At 43.4% G+C, this 20,288-nt stretch overlaps 1 protein-coding gene across 3 annotated transcripts in view; it reads left to right on the top strand.

Annotated features, from left to right (window-relative positions):
- BIN3 (bridging integrator 3) overlaps positions 1 to 19,131 on the top strand; it is an 86,194-nt gene extending 67,063 nt beyond the window's left edge. For 2 of the 3 annotated variants that reach the window (XM_039354292.1, XM_039354291.1), the window contains exons 7-9: positions 3,784 to 3,925; positions 5,348 to 5,482; positions 18,480 to 19,131. In XM_039354292.1, the coding sequence (XP_039210226.1) occupies positions 3,784 to 3,925; positions 5,348 to 5,482; positions 18,480 to 18,626 (424 nt within the window). In that variant the 3' untranslated portion in view covers positions 18,627 to 19,131. Of the gene's footprint in view, positions 1 to 3,783; positions 3,926 to 5,347; positions 5,483 to 5,587; positions 6,402 to 18,479 lie in introns of those variants that run through there. The other variant, XM_039354293.1, reaches the window with a different exon arrangement.
- The last annotated feature ends 1,157 nt before the right edge of the window (positions 19,132 to 20,288 follow it).

Genomic DNA, 20,288 nt, shown 5'->3' with positions numbered 1-20,288 from the left:
AAATCAAAGTCCTTCTCGCCACTGTAAAAATCTAAGTATAGAAGTGAATGTCAATAGCTCTTTGTGTTAAATAATACTGCATTACCTTTCCTGCTGCTAATATCTTTCGCGCAGAGTCTTTACAGGTGAGTCGGTTTTATAGATTAGTTTTTGTGGCGCAGCAGCTTTTGAAATAGCTAAGAGCACAACATAGTGTACCAGCAAAGAAGTGGGAAGGAGGAGGGGGGAAAACTCTTAGCATAATGTTTGATATACTTAGATCTCCACATTATAGAGGCTCAGTAAGAGCCTTATTAATGGTTTTTTTTATTATTATTATTTATACCTCTAGCTGTGGAATTCTAAGAGTAAATTTTCTGGGAAATTGCATTTTCAGAGGGCAATCTTCACGAGAACATATGTTCTGTGCATTCCAGTTCCTTTGTACACATTGTGAGCACTTACATCTCATAGCATAATGCTTCCTCTAGTGCAGGGGTCCCCAACCTCGGCCACTTTATGACTTGTGGACTTCAACTCCCAGCATGGTTGGCTGAGGAATTCTGGGAGTTGAAGTTCACAAGTCATAAAGTGGCCGAGGTTGGGGACCCCTGCACTAGTGCACGGGTGTCAAACTCAATCATGTCCCATGACATATCGTGACATTTTTGGCCTTTGCGGAGCTGCGGTGGGCATGGCCTGCGCATGACGCATCCAGCCTGCAGGCCGCCAGTTTGACACCCCTGCTCTAGAGTGCTCGGCCATCGTGCATTTACAGGTGGTCCTTGTTTAACGATCATTAGTTTAGCAAAAGTTGGAAGTGATGATCGTGCTGAAATAGCGACCGGTGATTGGTTCCCGTGACTGATCCTTGAAGCCACATGATTGCAATTCATGTGCTTGGCAACGGTCACACCTTCATGAGGGTTGCAGCGTCCCACAGTCCTACGATCACCATTAGCAACTGTCTCAGCTGGCCTCCGACAACAAAGTCAATGGGGAAGCTTGGAGGAAGTCGCAAGTCATGGTCATGTGATATCTTGCTTAACAGCTGTGAGTGATTCCCTTAATGATCACAACTGGAACTGCATATCACATGATGTTTCATTTAGCAACTGCTTTGCTTAGCCGTAGAGTTGCTGGTCCCAATTAGGGTTGTTAATTGAGGACTGCTTTATTTTTTTTATTTATGATTGCATTTATATATGCCTTTTAACTTGAGAGGCCAAGGCAGGATGTATGGGAGAAGTCTCTCCCCTTCAAGGTAAGTTGGGCTGAGAGAGCAGCTGAACCAGAGTTACCCCAATAAGCTCTGTAGACAGCTGGGGACTTGAACCTGCGTCTCCCTACTCCACAATCTATAATTGATTCATCAGAAAATTGCAGGAGTTGGTCTGTGTGTAAAAGCTTGTGCTTGTTTCCCGTCTGTATGATTCCTGGAAACCATAATTAACAAGAGGTCTTCAGCAACCTTGAGGTAAAACATATTTCACGAGAGAGACGTTGGATTCTAAGTCTTATGACGACTTTTAAATTGTGTTCATTGAACTATTACTTAGAAAGTTATTGGACCCCATCTAAAAGATGCTGAAAAACTAGTGGAGTGTAAGGTTCTTTGCTAGCACCTTGGCTAAGTCATTGAAGCAATTTGCAAAGCTAAATATTTATGTCAATGCATCTTTCAGCCTTCTGAGCTTTCAAGTTATGGACGGTTAGGGATTAATTTAGAGTCAGGATGAGTTCTTACCTTGCTTTCTAAAATCATAAGCTCTTGCTTGAGAGTCATAACTAAGGTTTAAAAAAGGTGAAAAGATGAAAGTAAAGGTTTTCCTTGGTCCAGGCGTATCCAACTGTAGGGTGCAATGCTCATCTTTGTTACTTAGCCGAGGGAGTCAGCATGGCTGGCTGTGGACTTCTGGGAGTTGAAGTCCACAGGTCTTACAGTTGCCAAGGTTGGGGAACCTTGGACCAAGGGTTCATTATTGCCCTGATCTCTTCAGGACAAGCCTTTTCATCTTCTATCTTCTTCATAACCGCTCTGTACTATTCGATTCTAAAATTCAGACACAGACTTTGTCGCTTTTTAGTTTCTGGTGAATTACACCAACTGACATCCTCCAGCCAATGCAGCCAATAGTTAGAGGTGCTGGGATCAACAGGAGCACATGTATGTCCACACAAACACATGCACACACACACACACACACACACATACTTAAAAACTTCCAGTGTAGAAGCAGTAAATGCTCCAACACTGGAAGTTTTTAAGAAGAGACTGGACAGCCATTTGTCCGAAATGGTGTAGGGTTTCCTGCCTCAGCAGGGGGTTGGACTAGATGACCTCCAAGGTCCCTTCCAACTTTACTACTATTACTATTACTATTTGAAAAACAGGGGATGCACACAAAGCATTAGTCCAGATTGTTCCGGTTGGATAACTCCACGAAGGTGCAGTTTAAATGAAGATGGTAAGGTCGCTGTGATCGATTAGTATTTTATCTTCTTACCAAACCCCTGCTCCTCCTCGTTCACATGTCAAGAAAGGGGACCTTCTTGTTTTCTTGTCTTCCAGAACTGAACCAAATAGTTGAATTTCCCTAGATCGGGCTAATTAATGGCCATGCTCAGTGAGTTGATGGAAACTGTAGTCGGAAACATTGGAAAGATTTGAAATTGAGAAAGGTTGGCTGAGATCTCCTTTTGTGGTTTCCACAGCAGGAACATATTTCTACTTCTCTGCCACCCCTGCATCCAGTGGTGATCCATCTAGAATTATGCAAGGATTATTAATCTGGCTCCTGCTGCAGCTAATGGGCTGAAGTGCTTAATAGCTCACTGTGACAGGGATGAGTGTCCCTCCCTGAACACATAATGAAGCCTGTTATAGGCCCCGTCCCTGAATGAGGCAAGATTAATATTTATGACTTTTTCATGCCTTTTAGGGACAAGCCTGCTTCATTCATATCCTGGCTGATTTTTGAAAGCCACCTAACCTATTTAAAATTACATTCTTTGTGGCTTGTGTGTTATCTTGCCTTCTGCTTTATAACATGTGTTCTTCTTTTTTGGAAAAAAAAAGAGAGAGAAAGAAATCATTACAGCAAAGCCAAAAGGAAAACATGGGCCTTTGATGGTAACTGATGAGGTTGGAGGATATTCAACACCAAACAAAAAGCATTCTTAAATTGCCCTTGATTTGATTTTGTGGCTAGAATAGAGGGCCATTTCCTGAACCGACTTGTCAAATGGGTGCAATTGAGATGCATCCACTTGATTTGTGGAAACAATGATGCTGAAGCTTCACAGTGGCAGGAAATTTTTCTGTGCCAGATAAATATCCACACTGTGGGTTTCCCGTGGATCTTTCATTTATCTTGAGAAGCAATACACTACAGAGTTTCAACAAAGCTCTGGATCCTGCTGGAAACACATTGTTTAAAACCCCTGATTGGTATCCATGTTTCCTGTAAATCATCTTGAGCCAACTAGTATCTCAACTAGATCGTTTTATGCATAAGAGTGAAGGGCATATATTATTCCTAGTGTTCTGAGATCCTAGGGGAAAGAATAAATGGAAAAGCTTATTTCTCTATAGTAAAAAAAAATAAATAGCATCCAGCTTTTGTTAAACCCCCCCCCCCCCAAAAAAAAAGTTCTCAGAAAAGAATCAGCCTAAATACTATACAGCTTTGCTGGCTGAGGAATTCTGGGAGTTGAAGTCTACAGGTCTTAAAGTTGCAAGGTTGAGGACCCCTGCTATAGAACATTGAGAATATCAAAATCATTTTTTAAAAATCCCCACAGATTCAGCGGTGTCTTTCCCAGTCTCAATATGGCAGTAAAACGTCGTGAACAAGTTCTGCAAGATTACAAACGGCTCCAATCCAAGGTGGAGAAGTATGAAGAAAAGGAGAAAACGGGACCCATCCTGACCAAGTTGCACCAGGTGTTAAAGAGCATTCACAGAGTTTTGTGTGTGGGGGGGGGAATATCAGAGGGTTTTAGGGTGCAAGGAAACATTTGGATGCTGGTTCTAGAATTGAAGATGTGCAGATGAAGGTGTTTGTCAGAAGAGAGCATAAACAGATGTGATCCCATATCACCAGTAACACTCTGGGAGTTTCCGTGAGGAGTAGACTGAATGTCAAAATGTCTGTGGTCAGTCATTCATGTCACAGTCGTCCCAGAGGTGCTCAAAAACAACAACTGGACTTTCTTGATTTGACGTTTCAGTTCTCATTTAAGAAGCTTCTTCAGTAGACTGAAAATTGACTACATTTGGAGGTTTTTAAGACAAGATTGGCCAACCATTTGTCTGAAATGATATAGGGTCTGCTACTTGAGCAGGGGGTTGGACTAGAAGATCTCCAAGGTTCCTTCCAACTCTGTTATTCTGTTACCTTATTGATGTTACTTCTCTGGGAGGTTTGCAAATTTCTCCAGTATTAGCAAGAAAGGGATGCATCCCTTCCATAAAAGTATATTGTCAACATAAAGAAATAGTACAGGAATGAAGTTTTGTGTTGAGAACTTAATGAGCTGGATAGCGTTCTGGAACTGAAATTAAGTTCAGGAGCTCAAGGTTTTGCTCTTAGAAGTCATCAGGCTTCCAGGAAAAAGAAGATCAGTTCAAAACCAGAGTGAATTCCATACACCTGAAATCCTTTCTTCCTGAATTCTAATTATCTTTCAGTATCTTTAGATATTTAATTCTGGGGTAGAGAACCTGGGCATGAATTCAGTGAACATGCCACAAAGTTCTACCATAATTTAATCAGAACAGCTTAAAAAGTCAGAATAGATGACCTCCCATAACTCTTCAAAGGCTGGCAGTAGGGAACCATGTAGACACCAGGAGGGAATTCCATTGAAGAGATGTCCACCATGGAGATGGCATATCTCTTACGTCCATCGACAGGTTTGAAACCTTCTTCAGAATGTAGATGAAAATCAGAGAACTCTTCTCATCTGCCCATTAGTCACACTGCGCTTAGAATAGAATAGAGTTGGAAGGGACCTTGGAGATCTTCTAGTCCAGCCCCCTGCTCGAGCAGGAGAACCTATACTACTTCAGACAAATGTCTAGTCTACTTCCTTTCCTCAGTAGTTCAGAATTGGTACTAAACCCCGTGAGAGGCAAAATTAAAGTCCTTCAAAGGTCTGCTAGCTGGGAATACCTTACCTGTTGGACAACAACACAGAGATGGCTGCTTTGCGCCTCTAAGAGTCATTCCAGTCTATAGATGGCGATCAATCGATGCCCAATGCAGGAGCAACTTATCCAGGAGGACAACTTTTCAAGGGGAGATGAAGGACAACATTCTGAGATCTTCTTCTCCTCTTCACGTCTTCTTTTCGGTTCTTCCAGGCCCGAGAAGAACTGAGGCCAGTGAAAGATGACTTTGAGGCCAAGAACAAGCAACTTCTGGAAGAGATGCCCAAGTTTTACAGCAGCCGCATCGATTATTTCAAGCCAAGTTTTGAATCTTTGATCCGAGCGCAGGTAAGGTGGAATGCTGTCATCTGTTTCCCCATCTGTTGCTTTCGTTTTCCTAACTGTACCCTAAAAACTATTCAGCGGTTTTTATTTTATTTTATTTTTCTACAGGTAATCCTCAAACAATTTGGTGATCGTTCAAAGTTGCAACAGCACTGAAAAAAATGACTTATGACTATTTTTCACACTTATGACCATTGCAGCACCCCCCTCCCCGTGATCAAAATTCAGACGCTTGGTAACTGACTAATAGTTAAGCCACCAGATCCCCTAACCCAGAGGTAGGCAACCGTGGCTCTTTTATGACTTGTGGACTTCAACTCCCAGAATTCCTGAGCCAGCCAGGCTGAGGGGAAAGGGAAAGGTTTCCAAGCTGAGCCATGCTGGCTCAGGAATTCTGGGAGTTGAAGTCCACGAGTCATAAAAGAGCCAAGGCTGCCTATCCCTGGTATATACCAATCTCTGAATGGGACCAGCAGCCGTCTAGTTAATTAATGGAAGGAAGGGTCTAGAAGAGAGTCAGGGGTATTTGGGTAAAAAGAGCTTAAAAACTGGGGGTGCCTGGAAGTGGGCAGATCAATCTGCCTGAGAGAGACTAGCAGGTGATGGATTCCCTACTATCAAGAGATGCAATACAGGTAGTCCTTGACTTACAACCTCAACTGAGGTCCAAATTTCTATTGCCAAGCAAGACAGTTGCTAAGTGAATTTTGGCCCCACTTTACAACCTTTCTTGCCACCGTTGTTAAGTGAATCGCTCCAGTTGTCAAGTTAGTCCCACGAGTATTAAGTAAGAGCCCAGGTGGCGCAGCAGTTAGAGTGCAGTACTGCAGGCCACTTTAGCTGACTGTGTTCAGCAGGTCAGCGGTTCAAATCTCACCGGCTCAAGGTTGACTCAGCCTTCCATCCTTCCGGGGTAGGTAAAATGAGGACCCAGATTGTTGGGGGCAATGGAAATATATATATACATTGCTTACTGGTGTACACTGCTTAGAGAGCGCTTGCACTCAAAAGCGGTATATAAGTCTCATAAATAAATAAATAAATAAACCTGGCTTCCCCATTGATTTTCCCTGTCAGAAGGTCACCAAAAGAGATCATACGATCCCTATACGACCCCTGTATGGCTCTGCCATCGTCATCAATACGAGTCAGTTGCCCTGCGTCTGAATTTAGATCACGTGGCCAGGGGGAAATGCTGCAACAGTTGTAGGTGCGAAAAAGGCTCACAACCTTTTTTCAGTGCCGTTACAACTGCAAACAGTCAGAATCGTTGTACGTCAAAGACTTCTTGGACAAAATGAAAGCTGAGGTGTAGATCAAGGATACACCTAGCTGGAAATATGGACTCACGGAATTGTAGGGCTGGATTGGTTGAAGCCAGTGGTGGCGAGTCTATGGCACGTGTGCCAGAAGCGGCACTCAGAGCCTTCTTAGTGGGCACGCGTGCCATTGCCCCAGCTCCGCCTCCCCCCATGGCCCCCTCCTCACCAGCAGCCCCCCTGGAGGAGAGTTGACCCCGGGCGCAGTCCACACGGAGCAGCGCGGCCAAGGACATGACAGCCGGGCAGCAGGGACGGAACTCTGCCCTCGTGCCCCATTGCGCGCAGATGATGCTGCAGGGCACAGGCGGAGGGCGTGGCCGCCATGGTGCAGCAGGGCCACCTGGGCAATCTGTGGTGGGCCGTGGAGGTGGTGGGTGGCCCTGCGGGCGGGTGGGGCAGGGGTGGGTGGGATGTGGAGCGGGTTTGGGGCACTCGGTCTCTAAAAGGTTCACCATGACTGGTCTAAGCTTAGTTGGGCAGTGGTGTGCTACCATATTGAATGTGTGAAAAATTCAAAGGAGGCTGTGATACACAAACTCTTGCTATCAAGCCGGAGAGGATTTCTCTTTGAACCTAGAGTTTAGTGGGGCTCTTTTGCTGAAGTAAGTGGCAGCTCCAAAGGCTCATTTCTGTCTTGGATAAATTTCTGTTCTGGATCAATTCGCAAAACTGGAGGACGAAGCAGACTGTCAAGAGGAAATTAGGTGAGCCAAGATTTAGCCTTTCTTCAGCAAAGAGAGGCACAACTGACGTTCCAAATTACCGAACTACCATTCCCATGAGTTCCAGACAGCGTGGCCAGCAATCAGGGTTTATGGTCACGGGAAGTCATAAAACTCAAGCTGACCCCACCCAAATAGCTTTAACACAGCGTTTAGAAACAGAAGCACAATTCCTTGGGGGGGGGGGGAATTTAGCTTAAATGAAAGAAGTGGGTGTAATCCTGCCTTCCTTGCCTGCAGCCGGAAGCCCCCCCGGATCAGATCCTTCCAAAGGCTTTGAGATCAGAGCAAGGAGAAGGTCAGGTCCAAACGCGAAGGCCTCAGGACCGCCCCCACTCCGCATTCTTTTTCCGGGTCTCTTTTTTCAAGCCTCATTAAGTTTAGATTTTGTTCTGCACGGGATTGTGTTACAGAGCGGGAATCTCTACATCTGCCGTCTTCCTCTTCGCTATTTCTGAGAGGCGAAAATGGTTCTGCAGCCCACGTGGGAAGGGGGGGCCTGCCTTGGCTTCCTGGATAAAATTTAAGGGCCTCTATGCCCTTCCTGATCAATGGAATCAGCTCCCTGGGGTTGCCTGTCTCTTGGATTGGAGCTCTGGGTGATAATCCAATCCGGAGGTGCCTAGAGGAGAACCACTTAATAGGAAAATGTCCGTGGAGATTCTCAGTCATCCAGGCCATGGTTGCCCCAAAGATGCTTTCTTTCAAAAGTCACCTGGACTTTTTGGTTTTGCTAGAAAACGTTTCACTTCTCATCCCAGGAGCTTCTTCGGTTCTGACTGAATGGTGGGGAACGGAAGGATTTATGTGTATGGAATTTATGGAGAGGGGACTGCAAGGAATATAATATAATCTTCTGACTGAATTCTCCACTATCCAGTCAGAACTGAAGAAGGTTCAAGGAGTAACAAAGGCAGTCCAGGTGCCTTTTGAAAAAACACCTTCGGGACTTAGGAATAGGTATTTGGCCAAAGGTGTTTTCTTTGCAATAAGACACATCTCTTTGGGGAGGCTTTGAAATTATTCTAATGATTGCACAATTAGTGCGTCTAATTGTTCCTTTTGTATGCTGTCAGCTACCTTAAGTGTTCCACAGATAGAAAGACAGGGTATAAATTGAGGGGGGGGGGGAAGCACTGGGGAGAATTTCCATGAACAGATAAGATACTTCAGAAGAGATTTAAGTATGGGGTGCCTGGTTTATATTTTACCGCTGAGGTCTTTCTTTCCTCCCAACTAGCAAGGAAGGATATTCTCTAGATCAGTGGTTCTCAACCTGTGGGTCGGGACCCCATTTGGGGTTGAACGACCATTTCACGGGGGTCGCCAAACAACGTAGTCCGCCATTTTTTTCCCCTTTTCCTTAGCTGTGCTGCTCCCTTTTATTCTATTGGCTTTTGAAAGCCAATAGAATAGACTCTCTTGAATAAAGTCTAATTCTATTGGCTTTCAAAAGCCAATAGGAATTGTCCAGGCTGTCTCTGCCCTGCTGAGCCCGCCAAAAGTCCCATTCTGCAAACGGTGCTGCACCAGTTGAGTAGTCCTCGACTTACGACCGGTTGAGTAGTCCTCGACTTACGACTGGTTGGGGGTCGCGGCGTTAAAAAGGTTGAGAACCACTGCTCTAGAAATACCCTTCCAGATTCCCTTTTCTCTTTTGGCTAAAAGAAAACTAATTTGTAAAAAGTAGAGATAGAATATGCAACCACCTGTCTGCATGGTATATTTCAGTTTAGCCGGGGGCCCTTCTAGATGAGGAGTGCCCAACCTTGGCGACTTTAATACCTGTGCGCTTCGATTCCCAGAATTCCCCAGCCAGCCATGCTGAGGAATTGAAGTCCACAGGCATTAAAGTGGCCAAGGTTGGACATCCCTGTTCTAGGTGGATTTGGAGTTCCCTTCCAACATTATTTCAACTTTGAAGGTCCTTATTACTATAATCGATTACTCGATTATTGACTTAGGTCCTAGGCCAGGGGTGTCAAACTCAATTTCATTGAGGGCTGCATCAGCATTGTGGTTGCCCTCGGGGGGGTGTGGCAGGGTGGGTGTGGCCTACTGGTGGGCGTGGATGGAGTGAGTGTGGCCTACTGGGTGGGCGTGGCCAGCTCTACATCGTTCGCATCAAGGGTGCCTGTGGGGGCCTGGGCAGGAGTGGGACAGATCTGGGGGTGTCTGGCAGAAGGGGGGGGGACCGGGGCAAGCGCCAAGGCATGATGCATTTCTTCATTCCTCACAAAGGGTGACACCTCCCCAGCATGCACCCAGGGGGCGGGGCCGACGCGGCAGGGGCTGGTTCCTCGCTGTTTCCAGACGGCCTTGTGGAGCTAAGACTGAATGTGTTTCAGCATAGATGGCCACCACAAAATTGTACATTGGCCCCCGGCCAGCCAGGGCCAAGGCAGCAGGGGCCGTTCCCTCACTGTTTCCAGGATGGCTTTGCAGGCCACATGAAACCACTTTGTGGGCCGCATTTGGCCCCCGGGCCTTGTGTTTGACATGTCTGTCCTAGGAGATGCATCGGTTTTTTTTTTTAGCTCCCGCCCCCAAATCCCTCTTGGCCTCTCCATTAAAGGCTTCAAGCCCTTATAAAATATGCTACAACTCTTATGTTCCTCAGGGTTTCCCCACCTGTTGGAATCTCTCCTAGGCCACCCCAGGAGTTTCCTGGTTTTCATTTATTTGCAATTAAATGTGAACAAGAAGGGAATTGTGGTCACTTAACCAAGCTTCCCAAAACGTTTCTTCATCAGTAATCTTCATATTTTTTTTTTCAAATGCAGTTGCATTTAACACGATTGCACAACGTTTAATTTATTACGTACGCTTCTTCAAGATTCAGGCCTTGGCAGCTGTGGGAAAAATCAGTAAGAACTCTAAAAAGCAAACATCAATCCAGCCAGGAATAAAAAAATAATTTAGGTAGTTAGTGGCTGCTACACAGCAATTTAGTCAGCAAGAAAACATAGCGTAACTTCTTTATTTCTCAGGATTTCTGTGGTTTGTTTAGTAGTAAGGATAAACCCTGTTCCATGAGTTAGTATCACCATAGAAGGTGGCCTTAGAGTAAGTAAGTCAGAGCATTAGTTCATGTAGGGCTATCCTTCATGGGCTACCTTTACCTTGTTTTTTTTCAGATGAAAATCTCTCTAGCGCCACGTTCAAACCCATAAAAGACAGGTGTTCTATCACTGACCTGCAGAGTTGCCTTTACAGATACCAATCTTCATGGTTTCAAAACAGGAGAGGTCATTTCATTTGGAATTTGGACATCTCCTTACATCTTTGGTTCATAAACCTCGGCTCTATCTGGACCTATGGTCTACATCAGGGGTCCCCAACACCTGGGCTGAGGCCCACTACAGTTCCATGCCTATTCAGAACTGGGCCGCGCACACGCAGCCTCCCTGCTCGTGAAACTCGCTTCCCCTCTCCCCACCACATACAACCAGGCCACCAAACCACAACGGTTGGGGACTGCTGGTCTACGTATCTTGCAAGGGAATAAGCCAGGCTAAATGTCTCTGCCAAGTGAAAGATTTTCTTGGCCGCTACAGCCTTGTCCCCAATCTTGGCAACTTTAAGATTGGTGGACTTCAATTCCCAGAATGACCAGCTAGTTTGGTATAGTGTTTAATCTACCAGATTATAAACTGGGAGGCCATAAATTCTATTTCATGCCTTAGGTCTGAAGCTATCTGGGTGACCTTGAGCCAGTCCCTCTCTCTCAGCCCTGAGAAGCAGGCAATGGCAAGCCACTTTGAAACTAAGCTAAGAAAACTGCAGTTATTAGTTCAGCAGTCAACACTGACCCAAAGGCACAAGATAAAGACAGCTCCCTAGCACTGGCAATACCTTAGTCTTAAGTGAGTGTTGTGCTTGCTGCATCTTGAACCCTTAGCAAGGATTTCCTCCCTTTGTTTAGTTCCCATCAGCTTACACAAAGTAGCTGAGATCCTCCATGGATGCCCTGCTGAAGATACTTCCACTTTCAGAGGTCAGACAGTGATGTTTGAGGTCAGGGCCTTTTAGGTATTCATATCCCTAGAATTCTTTAGCAAAAATTAACTGTATGACCAATTTGTTTTCTCTGCTGAGATTTTCTACCTTCTTTCCAAGAGGCCTGAACAAATGACAGTGACTTCTGATTTCTAAGCAGCCTGGAGGCATCAAGCTGTTTAGGACTCTGGAGTACTCTTAGCTCCTGGGTGATCAGAGGCAGGAGAGGGAGGAAGTTGTGGGCCAACCCGTCATGAAAGTTTTCACCCCACCATCCAAAGATTGCAACCGCTATCATTTTAGCAAAGATTGCTGGACTTTGATTCGGGGTTGAGTTCTTCAACCTGCCACAGGCTAATGCTGAGGCAGTATCCCTCTTTCTCCTGTAAATAAGGAGTACGTGTTCTAATGTGAAATACTTCTGCCCACCCGTAAGTTTTCTCATCTGAATTTTTAGAATCAAACATTTCCTCAACGACAGACTTTGAGGTTCCCACACTAAGATGAAAGAGGTAGAGTTCATGCTTCCTTGTCGAAGGGGGCCTGTTCAGAACACTTCCTTCTGTACTTGTCCTTATCATTCTCTAGAAAAATCTATTTTTTTTCTCAGAACTCTTAAGATGTCTCTGTAGGCACACACTGATGCCGTGTCTGCCAAGCGGGTGCATCAAGGCTTAAAACTCTTGGAATCATTTTTCTTGTCACTGTTCTTCATATTCGCCTGGTTTCCCCAATCTCATCGGTCTCCAGATGTATGGATTTCATCTCCTAGCATTCCTCAACCTTCAGGGGTGCTGCTGGGAATTCTGGGAAGTGAACCCCGCTCACTCCAGATCAAGAAGGTGCCAGGTTGACGAAGATTGTTGAGTGTCTCACCTGTCAAGTATGCCCTTGTTTTAATCACACGTGATGGTGTTCCACTGAGTTCTATAAAAACGTGGTGTTTAATCACGGTTCATCTCTGTGTTAAGTACATAGCAGATCTTGGAGGGATGAGATTGAATGAAACAAAAGGAGGGTTCTGTTAGGTGATGAATATAGAAGCTGCCAGCTACAGAGAGAACACGTCTAAAGCACATCTGATGAAATAAGTCTAGGAAATTGAAAACAGGAAGATGTCTAGCTTGTGTCTTAATTATTTCTTGTTTAGCTATTTGTAGCTTGCCCTCTGTCCTTCAAACCTTCCAGAGAAGGAATCTGTTGGAGACTTACCCAGTAGCCTGCAGCATATATATATATTCAAACCTACATATTAGGTTAAATTATGTGGCCAAATGCACCCTGCCATGTTTGTAGAAGGGACAGGAAGTCTGGCTAGAAGTGGGAGGTGTGAATTGTTTTATGACTTTTGGGTTTCTATGTTGTTGGGGGGGGGGATGGGTTTGTGAAGGTTGATCACTAGATTTCTCTATGATACTGAAAGTTGCACTGAAATTCCCAGGAAGAAGTTTGGAAATTTAGGTGAAATGTATTTTCTTTGAAGGAGAATAAATAGCGGTCAAATAATGTCAAGGGGAGCTGATGATGCTGGATCCATTCTGCAGAATCTTTTTGTTCTTTCTTTACCAAAAAAACCAATATATTAACAGTTTAGAAAACAAATGAAGGTGGCATCTGTAAAAGCTCTGGAATTTAGAAAGAAGAATTTGTTGTTCTTATATAATTGCTCCTTCCTTATGTCCTTAGTTTATTTCTATTTCACCTCTTGTTTGCTCACAGTTTGTAATAATAATCAAAAATAGGTTGCAAAATTTGCAGAAGCCTATAAACAATCAATTTGGAATAAAACCTGCAAATTGGGGACATCAGGAAAATGTGCAAATGTACTTTTTCTCTAAATACTGTTGCAAAATAACCAAAACTCTAGAGTTTATTTTTGGAGACTGTTCTTCACATATTAGTGGGCCATGTACTGTTTTGCTTTGATATCTGGGTGCCCACAATTTCCCATATTTTCTTAGCCTTTAAGTTTAAACTTTATTCAAAATATATGAGATATTAGAAAAAAACATGGCTTGGAATAATTTAATAACAATAATGTGCATTTTTTCATTTTATTAATACAAGTGAAGGAGGGGTCAGCATGCACAGAATTAATCATTTTCTTACTGAAATTAATAATATTTGCACTGACGCACTTCCATTTATTAATAGGAGTCCCAGTTGTAAATTGGATTTGACGGCCATGAGTTTGAAGAATGTGCTTTGTTTTTCATTGTGTTTTATTTGCTTTTATACTTGAAAATAAAAACCTTAATGGAAATTTATCCTAGCGCAGTTGAAAAAAACAAAACAGGTTGAGATTTGCCTTATGCTACTTATATAGCAATGTGAAAACTGGGGGGGGGGGAGAGGAAAAAGAGTTTCTAAAAAGATTTTTGGGGAGGGAGTTTACCGAATTAAGCCAAAAGTTGAAGAATCGATTTTTTTTGAGAGGAGAAGAGCAAATTGATAAGTTGGTAACTTCCAGTACAGCCTCTTAATTGTTTTCTTTCATACCTCTTATGGCATAATGTCTTATCTGCAGAACTTGTTAAACTAGAGCAGTTGTGTTGCACCCTGTCTTTGCTTCCAGAGACGCCCACTAACAGGAACATGGTGCCCCCACGTGGATTTCCCGTGTTCCTACTACAGCTCTTGATAGCTCCTCCTCCTCCTCCTCCTGTTAGGGATGGATGGGGGTTAGGGAGTCTTTCTCGTCCTGACTGCTTTTTCAGACACTTTGTGGGTTTTTTTTGGGGGGGGGGTTGTTTTTTTTTTGATGGAGCAGGTTTGCTTCTCTAAGGAGACAAGCGTTGGTTTTCTTTCACATTTTTAGTTCTGTACTAATCAAAATGTTCATTCAGGGTTCCATCTAGAATTCCATAACTTTTTTTAGTTCTTAAGAGTTGGACCCGGGAAATCCGTGGCAGCCAGATAGATTTCGATATAAGTGAATTTCTCTGGATCTCCTCTGAATGTGTACTCAAACTGTAATGCTATAGCAAGTTAATATTTTCTCTCGGGACAGAACAAACATTAATTTTAAGAAATTACAGAAAGGGGGCATGAAATATCACCTTTAAATCTATTTCCCGGTGTCAGCAGGCATATCCAAATCGGTTTTCTCTGGTTTTAATTATTTGTTACCAAGTTTTAATAGTCAACCATCCAGGAATTATAACATCAGCAAAACCATTATGGCAAAAATTTAAAAGACGGGGCTACAGTGAAGTATCTCCAAAGTTGCCCTTTGCATTATCCCTGGGACCCCTGTAACTTCTCAAAGCCTTCCAGAGGCAGGTATGTTGTTAAAAGAAATGGAAGAGGCACGTTCTTTGAATTTCCTTTCTCGGTTCTCATCCATCACGCCCTTTGCAGATCAAGCGCTCCTATCTCGAAGATGAAGAGCGTCTGCTTTGGCCCTCCTTCCCCAAAGGGCCTTGACATCTCTTGTTGGGTTGTCTTCTGGCCGTTCTTTTTTGGAGACTGGGCACTTGCTCTCTCCAGTTGCTTCCCTTCCGCAGCCTGAGAATGTTGCTAGAGGCAGCCTGGCTAGAATAAACTGTTCAACTGAAACGATTCAGTCTATTGTATGATGCCCCATTAAAACCGATTCCCCTCTAGAGCGCGTAATTCCTATAATTATTTTCTCCAAGCTGTAACCCTACAGGTTGTCTGTATGCAAACTCTTTAGTCACGGTACAAGGAGGTCTTGATTGGTGCAGTTAATGAATTCCACAAAATGGTCACATCAGTCAAATTTGCATTATTCAAAGTGATATTTCTATAAAAATAAATACAGCGATGGGTTGCAGTGCAACGGAACTGGGCAAGGGAAATGTTTAAGCGTACATTTTTGTGTGTATATTAATGAAACATGAAGTATAAAAAGAGCATCCTTTAAATGTACAGTTAATGAAGTCACAGAGTCGCTGTAGAAAGCAAAATAAAAACAAAAGCTTTGTTTGTTTGTTAAATTTAGATGCCACCATCTCCCCGATTAAAGTAACTCTGAGCAGCTTACAAGGAATGTAAAGATAAATACAAAAACAATTAAAATCTTAAAAACTATATAATAACTAGAACCAAGGAAACAGATGGCACAGGGGTAAGATTGTCTTAACCCAGGGGTAGGCAACCTTGGCTCTTTTATGACTCGTGGAGTTCAACTCCCAGAATTCCTGAGCCAACCATGCAGAGAGGAAAGGGAGAACTTATTTATTTAAAGAGAGAGGAAGGAAACAACAGCTACAGAGACCTGGTTATTCCTTTGCTCATTTCTAACAGTGACTAGAATAGGAATTCCAAAGGGGCTGGACCTAGACCATTTGTGCTAACATAGCGACTCTAGGCTGATGACTCATTTTATAATTCCACCACCCAACTCTGCCTGATCTTCTCTTACAGGTATAGTTCTTCCCATTTGGGTTCTTCTGCTCCTGTCAATCTGATTGCATTAGTCACTGGATAGGGCAGCAGTCTTGCTGAATCACCACACAGCCAGCTTCACCATCTGCTGATTTGATGAGATAGCAACACTTGAGGCTCCCAGAACCGATGTCTGAATGAGATCCAGGGCTCTACGTTCCCGCTTCTAATAAATCTGACCAAAGGACAGGACCAAGGCACTTGTAGGGCTCTTGAAATGCAAGAGGCTCCCAGAAGAAGCTGCCTTCTTCCACTTAAAATAAAAAGGCAGTGTACCGATAGTGAGGAGGGGAGGCTGGTCTCCATGGAGATGGTTTATATAGCCGTACCCAACTACTTGCTCTTAAAGTGATGAGAGCCATTTGGATGGAGTGTGATAGTAAGCGGTCTTGTTGAACACTGTAGGCAAAGATAAGGGCTGCTTTTTGACATTTGATATTTGAGGGGTTGCAGTAAAGAAGGGAAGGGGGTCGGTTTGTTCTCCAAAGCGCCTGAAGGCAGGGCAAGAAGCAATGGATGGAAACTGAACAAAGAAAGAAGCAACCTAGAACTAAGGAGAAACTTCCTGACAGTAAGAAAATCAACCAGTGGAACAACTTGCCTTTAGAAGTGGGTGCTTTAACACTGGAGGGTTTTAAGAAGAGACTAGACAGCCATTTGTCTAAAATGGTATAGTGTCTTCTGCTTGAGCAGGAGGTTGAACTAGAAGACCTCCAAAGTCCTTTCCAACTGCTATTCAGTTTTTCAGTTCTTCTATTCGATTTGATTCAATTCTACTCTACCCTAATTACTTCTATTCTATTTTCTATTCTATTCTCTATTCCATTCAATTTGATTCGATTTGATTCAATTCTACTCTACTCATTCTATTCTATTTTCTATTCTATTCTATTAATTCTATTCTTGAAAGCAAAATTTAGGTTGATGTTCTTTCTATAAGACCAAGTTCTCCCTTGCCCAGAGTATGAATAATTTCTTGAGAGCGCAGTTTTTGTAGAGCAGCAGTATCTTTAGAACAGTGTTTCTCAACTTTGGCAAGTTTAAGATGTGTGGACTTCAAGTCCCAGAATTCCTCAGCCAACATTGCTGGCTGGCTGGGGAATTCTGGGAGTTGAGGTTCACAAATTCTAAAGTCACCAAGGTTGAGAAACACTGCTTTAGAAGCTCTGGGATTGTCATAAGGTTTGGCAACAAGGCAACTGCTTATGCATGCGGCAAAACCAGAATTGGTTGCTTAGAATTTAGCATTGGATCTGCCCGTACGTGCTTCCCTTCCTTCCCAGGCAGTTCATCAGATCTCTTTCCACCCAAGGTAACTTTAAGATTTTGCAAAGCGAAGGTACCAAATCAGGATCTGGAACCTAAGAATGAAAGACATCTCAAGAGGAACCAACTAGGTGCTGCTATTGAAGTGGGAGTTCAACCAGGGAGGAAAGTTGTCTGCATTGTGCTCTGGTCCACACTTGAAGGCCTGGCGTTTACAGATGGGAATATTCATCCACTGTGCCGGCTGTTGGATGACTGTGGGGCAAGCCTCACAGTGATGGAAAAGCTGGGATTCTGAGCATATGCTGTCGTTTTTTCCGGTTGCTATGGTGACAATGCATAAAAGGGACAGTCACAGCGAGGCAGTGTGATCTAGTGAGTTAAGCTCCGTGCAAACGAGGCGAAGTATCCTCAGCTTTAAATCTCTGCTCTTCCCTTGCTGATGGTGACCTTGAGGGGAAGGTCCCGGCCCCTTTGGGTATCCGTTTAAAATGCAGGGCTAAGAATAGCTATGTTGTGGGGGTGTTGACAGGATTAGCCGGCATATGTGAAAATCCTATCATTGGCTGCCAGTGAAATCTTTCCAAGGGTTAGGAGAACCCCCCCCCCCATTTGTTTCTTTGGTTATGTGCCTCTTCTCCTGTAGCTTTAAAGGTAGCTTGGTATATGGGGAAACACCCTTCTCCCCCCAATAATGGACCCTTTCAGATGTAATTTGGCGGCTGGTAGCGAGCAGAGGTCTTCATTTTCAGAAAAGGAGGTGGGGATGAAACGCAAGCAGCAGTAAGATTTCTCCCCCCTCCCCAACACACACACACACTCACACACACTGTGATGGAATTTAACACTTCCCTATGCAACCTGTCTAGTAAATTCTTTTCTGGCGACGATTTTGACAACGTAAAAATCTGCCTTTGCTTCCAATATTGCAGTTTGGCTACAGGAAAAACGGGCCAATGTTATTTGCGCGGAGTTGTGTCCTGGATCACAACTTTCAGACAAGTTTGTTTGTTCGTACAGTGCGTGGGGTTTTTTTTCCCCGTAACAATAGCTATAAAAGATTGAATCCAGCGATTTCAAAGAGAAACCTTAGGCAAGCCTCGACTGATGTCATAACCGATCCATTTTGAAATCTTAAAAAAAAACAAAAAAACAAAAACAAAAACCCGATTCCAATCACAAGTATTAAAATCCCGCACTGGTGTGTTCTCTCAAGGCGAGGGAGGATGGCTCACGGATGAAGCAATGTGTTCCTAAAGGATTCCTATTCTGTTCCTCCAGGTTGTATATTACACTGAAATGTACAAAATATTTGGCGAATTGACAGAACAGATTGACGAGCCTGACGTAACGGATGAGCAGAGAGAGAAAGAGAGCGAAGCCAAGCTGAATGAATTGAGGGCCCTCTCCATTGTGGCCGATGACTGACCCTCCACCTTAAAAGTCCTTTGTGGGTGTGTGACAGCTGCGGATGAAGTGGATAAAGACTGGAAGTTGAATATGACTTCTGATTTCAGAAGGCTTGGAACCCTTGTTGGTGCCTGCTTTAAGCTGGAGTATTCTTTTTTGCCACAGCTCTTTAAATCCTGAACGTCTTTATCTGTATTAATGACAACCTGGCAAGATTCTCAGACCGAGTCCTGCGTTTGAAAAAAAAGCGGAAGAATTTACCCTTAAAAGGATAAATGAACCCGCTTTTTAATTCAGTCTTTCCAAAGTCGGGGTCCATCTGACAGCTGAATTGTGAGGGGTATCCCCAATGAGTGTAGTTAAAGAAGATGTTATTGCCGATAACCTAATTGACTAAACAAACTAAAAAAATACAGGTAGTCCTCAACTTACGACTACAATTGAGCTCAAAATTTCCATTGCTAAGCAAGACATTTGTTAAGCGAATTTTGCCCCATTTTACGACCTGTCTTGCCACAGTTGTTAAGTGAATCACTGCAGTTGTTAAGTTAGTCACACGGTTGTTAAATGACTCTGGCTTCCCCACTGACTTGGCTTGTCAGCAGGTCGCAAAAGGCCTGGGACACTGCAACTGTCATAAATACTAGTCAGTTGCCAAGCCTCTGAATTTTGATCACGTGACTCTGGGGATGCTACAATGGATGTGTAAAAAACGGTCATAAGTCACCTTTTTTCAGTGCCGCTGTAACTTTGAACGGTCAGTAAACTAACTGTTGTAACTTGAGGACTACTTGTGCGTACTTTTAAGGAATGTCATCATTGCACTAAAGCCTTGTTCTGCAAGAAGCCCTGTCTGGTTTGTGTCTTTGTGGCCTTGAAAGCTGTCTAAAAATTGTGGCACTGATTGGCATAAGTAGCTTAATCCTACTGAATGCAATAGAAGTCTTTTCATAAATCATGATTTTCAAAAGCCAGGGAAGGGCACAGATTATCATTTCCCTTGATACAATCTACACAAATATTATCCCTCGCACTGCAAAGGTTTCTATGGAAGTGTATCGCTACTGAAATGTTATTTATAGGGAAAGCAGTCTGTTTCCTCAGCATTTTGTTGGTGAAAACCTTTGGTCATTGTATACGGACGGGTGGCTGTGATTTAAACTAATAAATTTATTTCTTATTGGTGGCAGCTAGCCGGAAATGCAGGTATTCCTTTATTTTCCTGGACTTACTCCTGCTTTGTATTGGTGCCTTCCAACTGTTGTCTTGCCTGTCTAATTATGATTAATGAGAATACTGCAGATGATTCTTTTGGTTCTTCTGTAACCCATACTTCTAATTTTATTTTTTCAAAAAAAAAAAAAAAAAACCTTAAGAGGATTGTTTGACTTTGTCCTTTTTGTGTATGAAAGTAGAGGTGCACCCATGACTGATGAATGGGAAGCTGCCTAATTTTGCAAAGCTGTTTGACAGCAGCTAGAAATAACTGGACATTCTCTGTTTAGGTCACATTGCATACAGTTTAAGAGTTGAGGGGTTGGCAACATTTTATTAATTACGGTCCAATTCAACTACTCTCATAAACGTGATCACAAAACAGCCCCAAAGGCTTTGTGTTGGGTTTTTCTTTCCCCATATTTGTAAAGCAAAGTACCTCAGCACGTTTTTCAAATAATTGTG

Source organism: Crotalus tigris, unplaced genomic scaffold (assembly GCF_016545835.1).
Source record: "Crotalus tigris isolate CLP2741 ecotype Arizona unplaced genomic scaffold, ASM1654583v1 scf7180000018549.3470463, whole genome shotgun sequence".
Taxonomy (NCBI): Eukaryota; Metazoa; Chordata; class Lepidosauria; order Squamata; family Viperidae; genus Crotalus; species Crotalus tigris.
The sequence above is the reverse complement of the archived record's forward strand: the minus strand, read 5'-3'. Positions and strand labels throughout refer to the sequence as shown.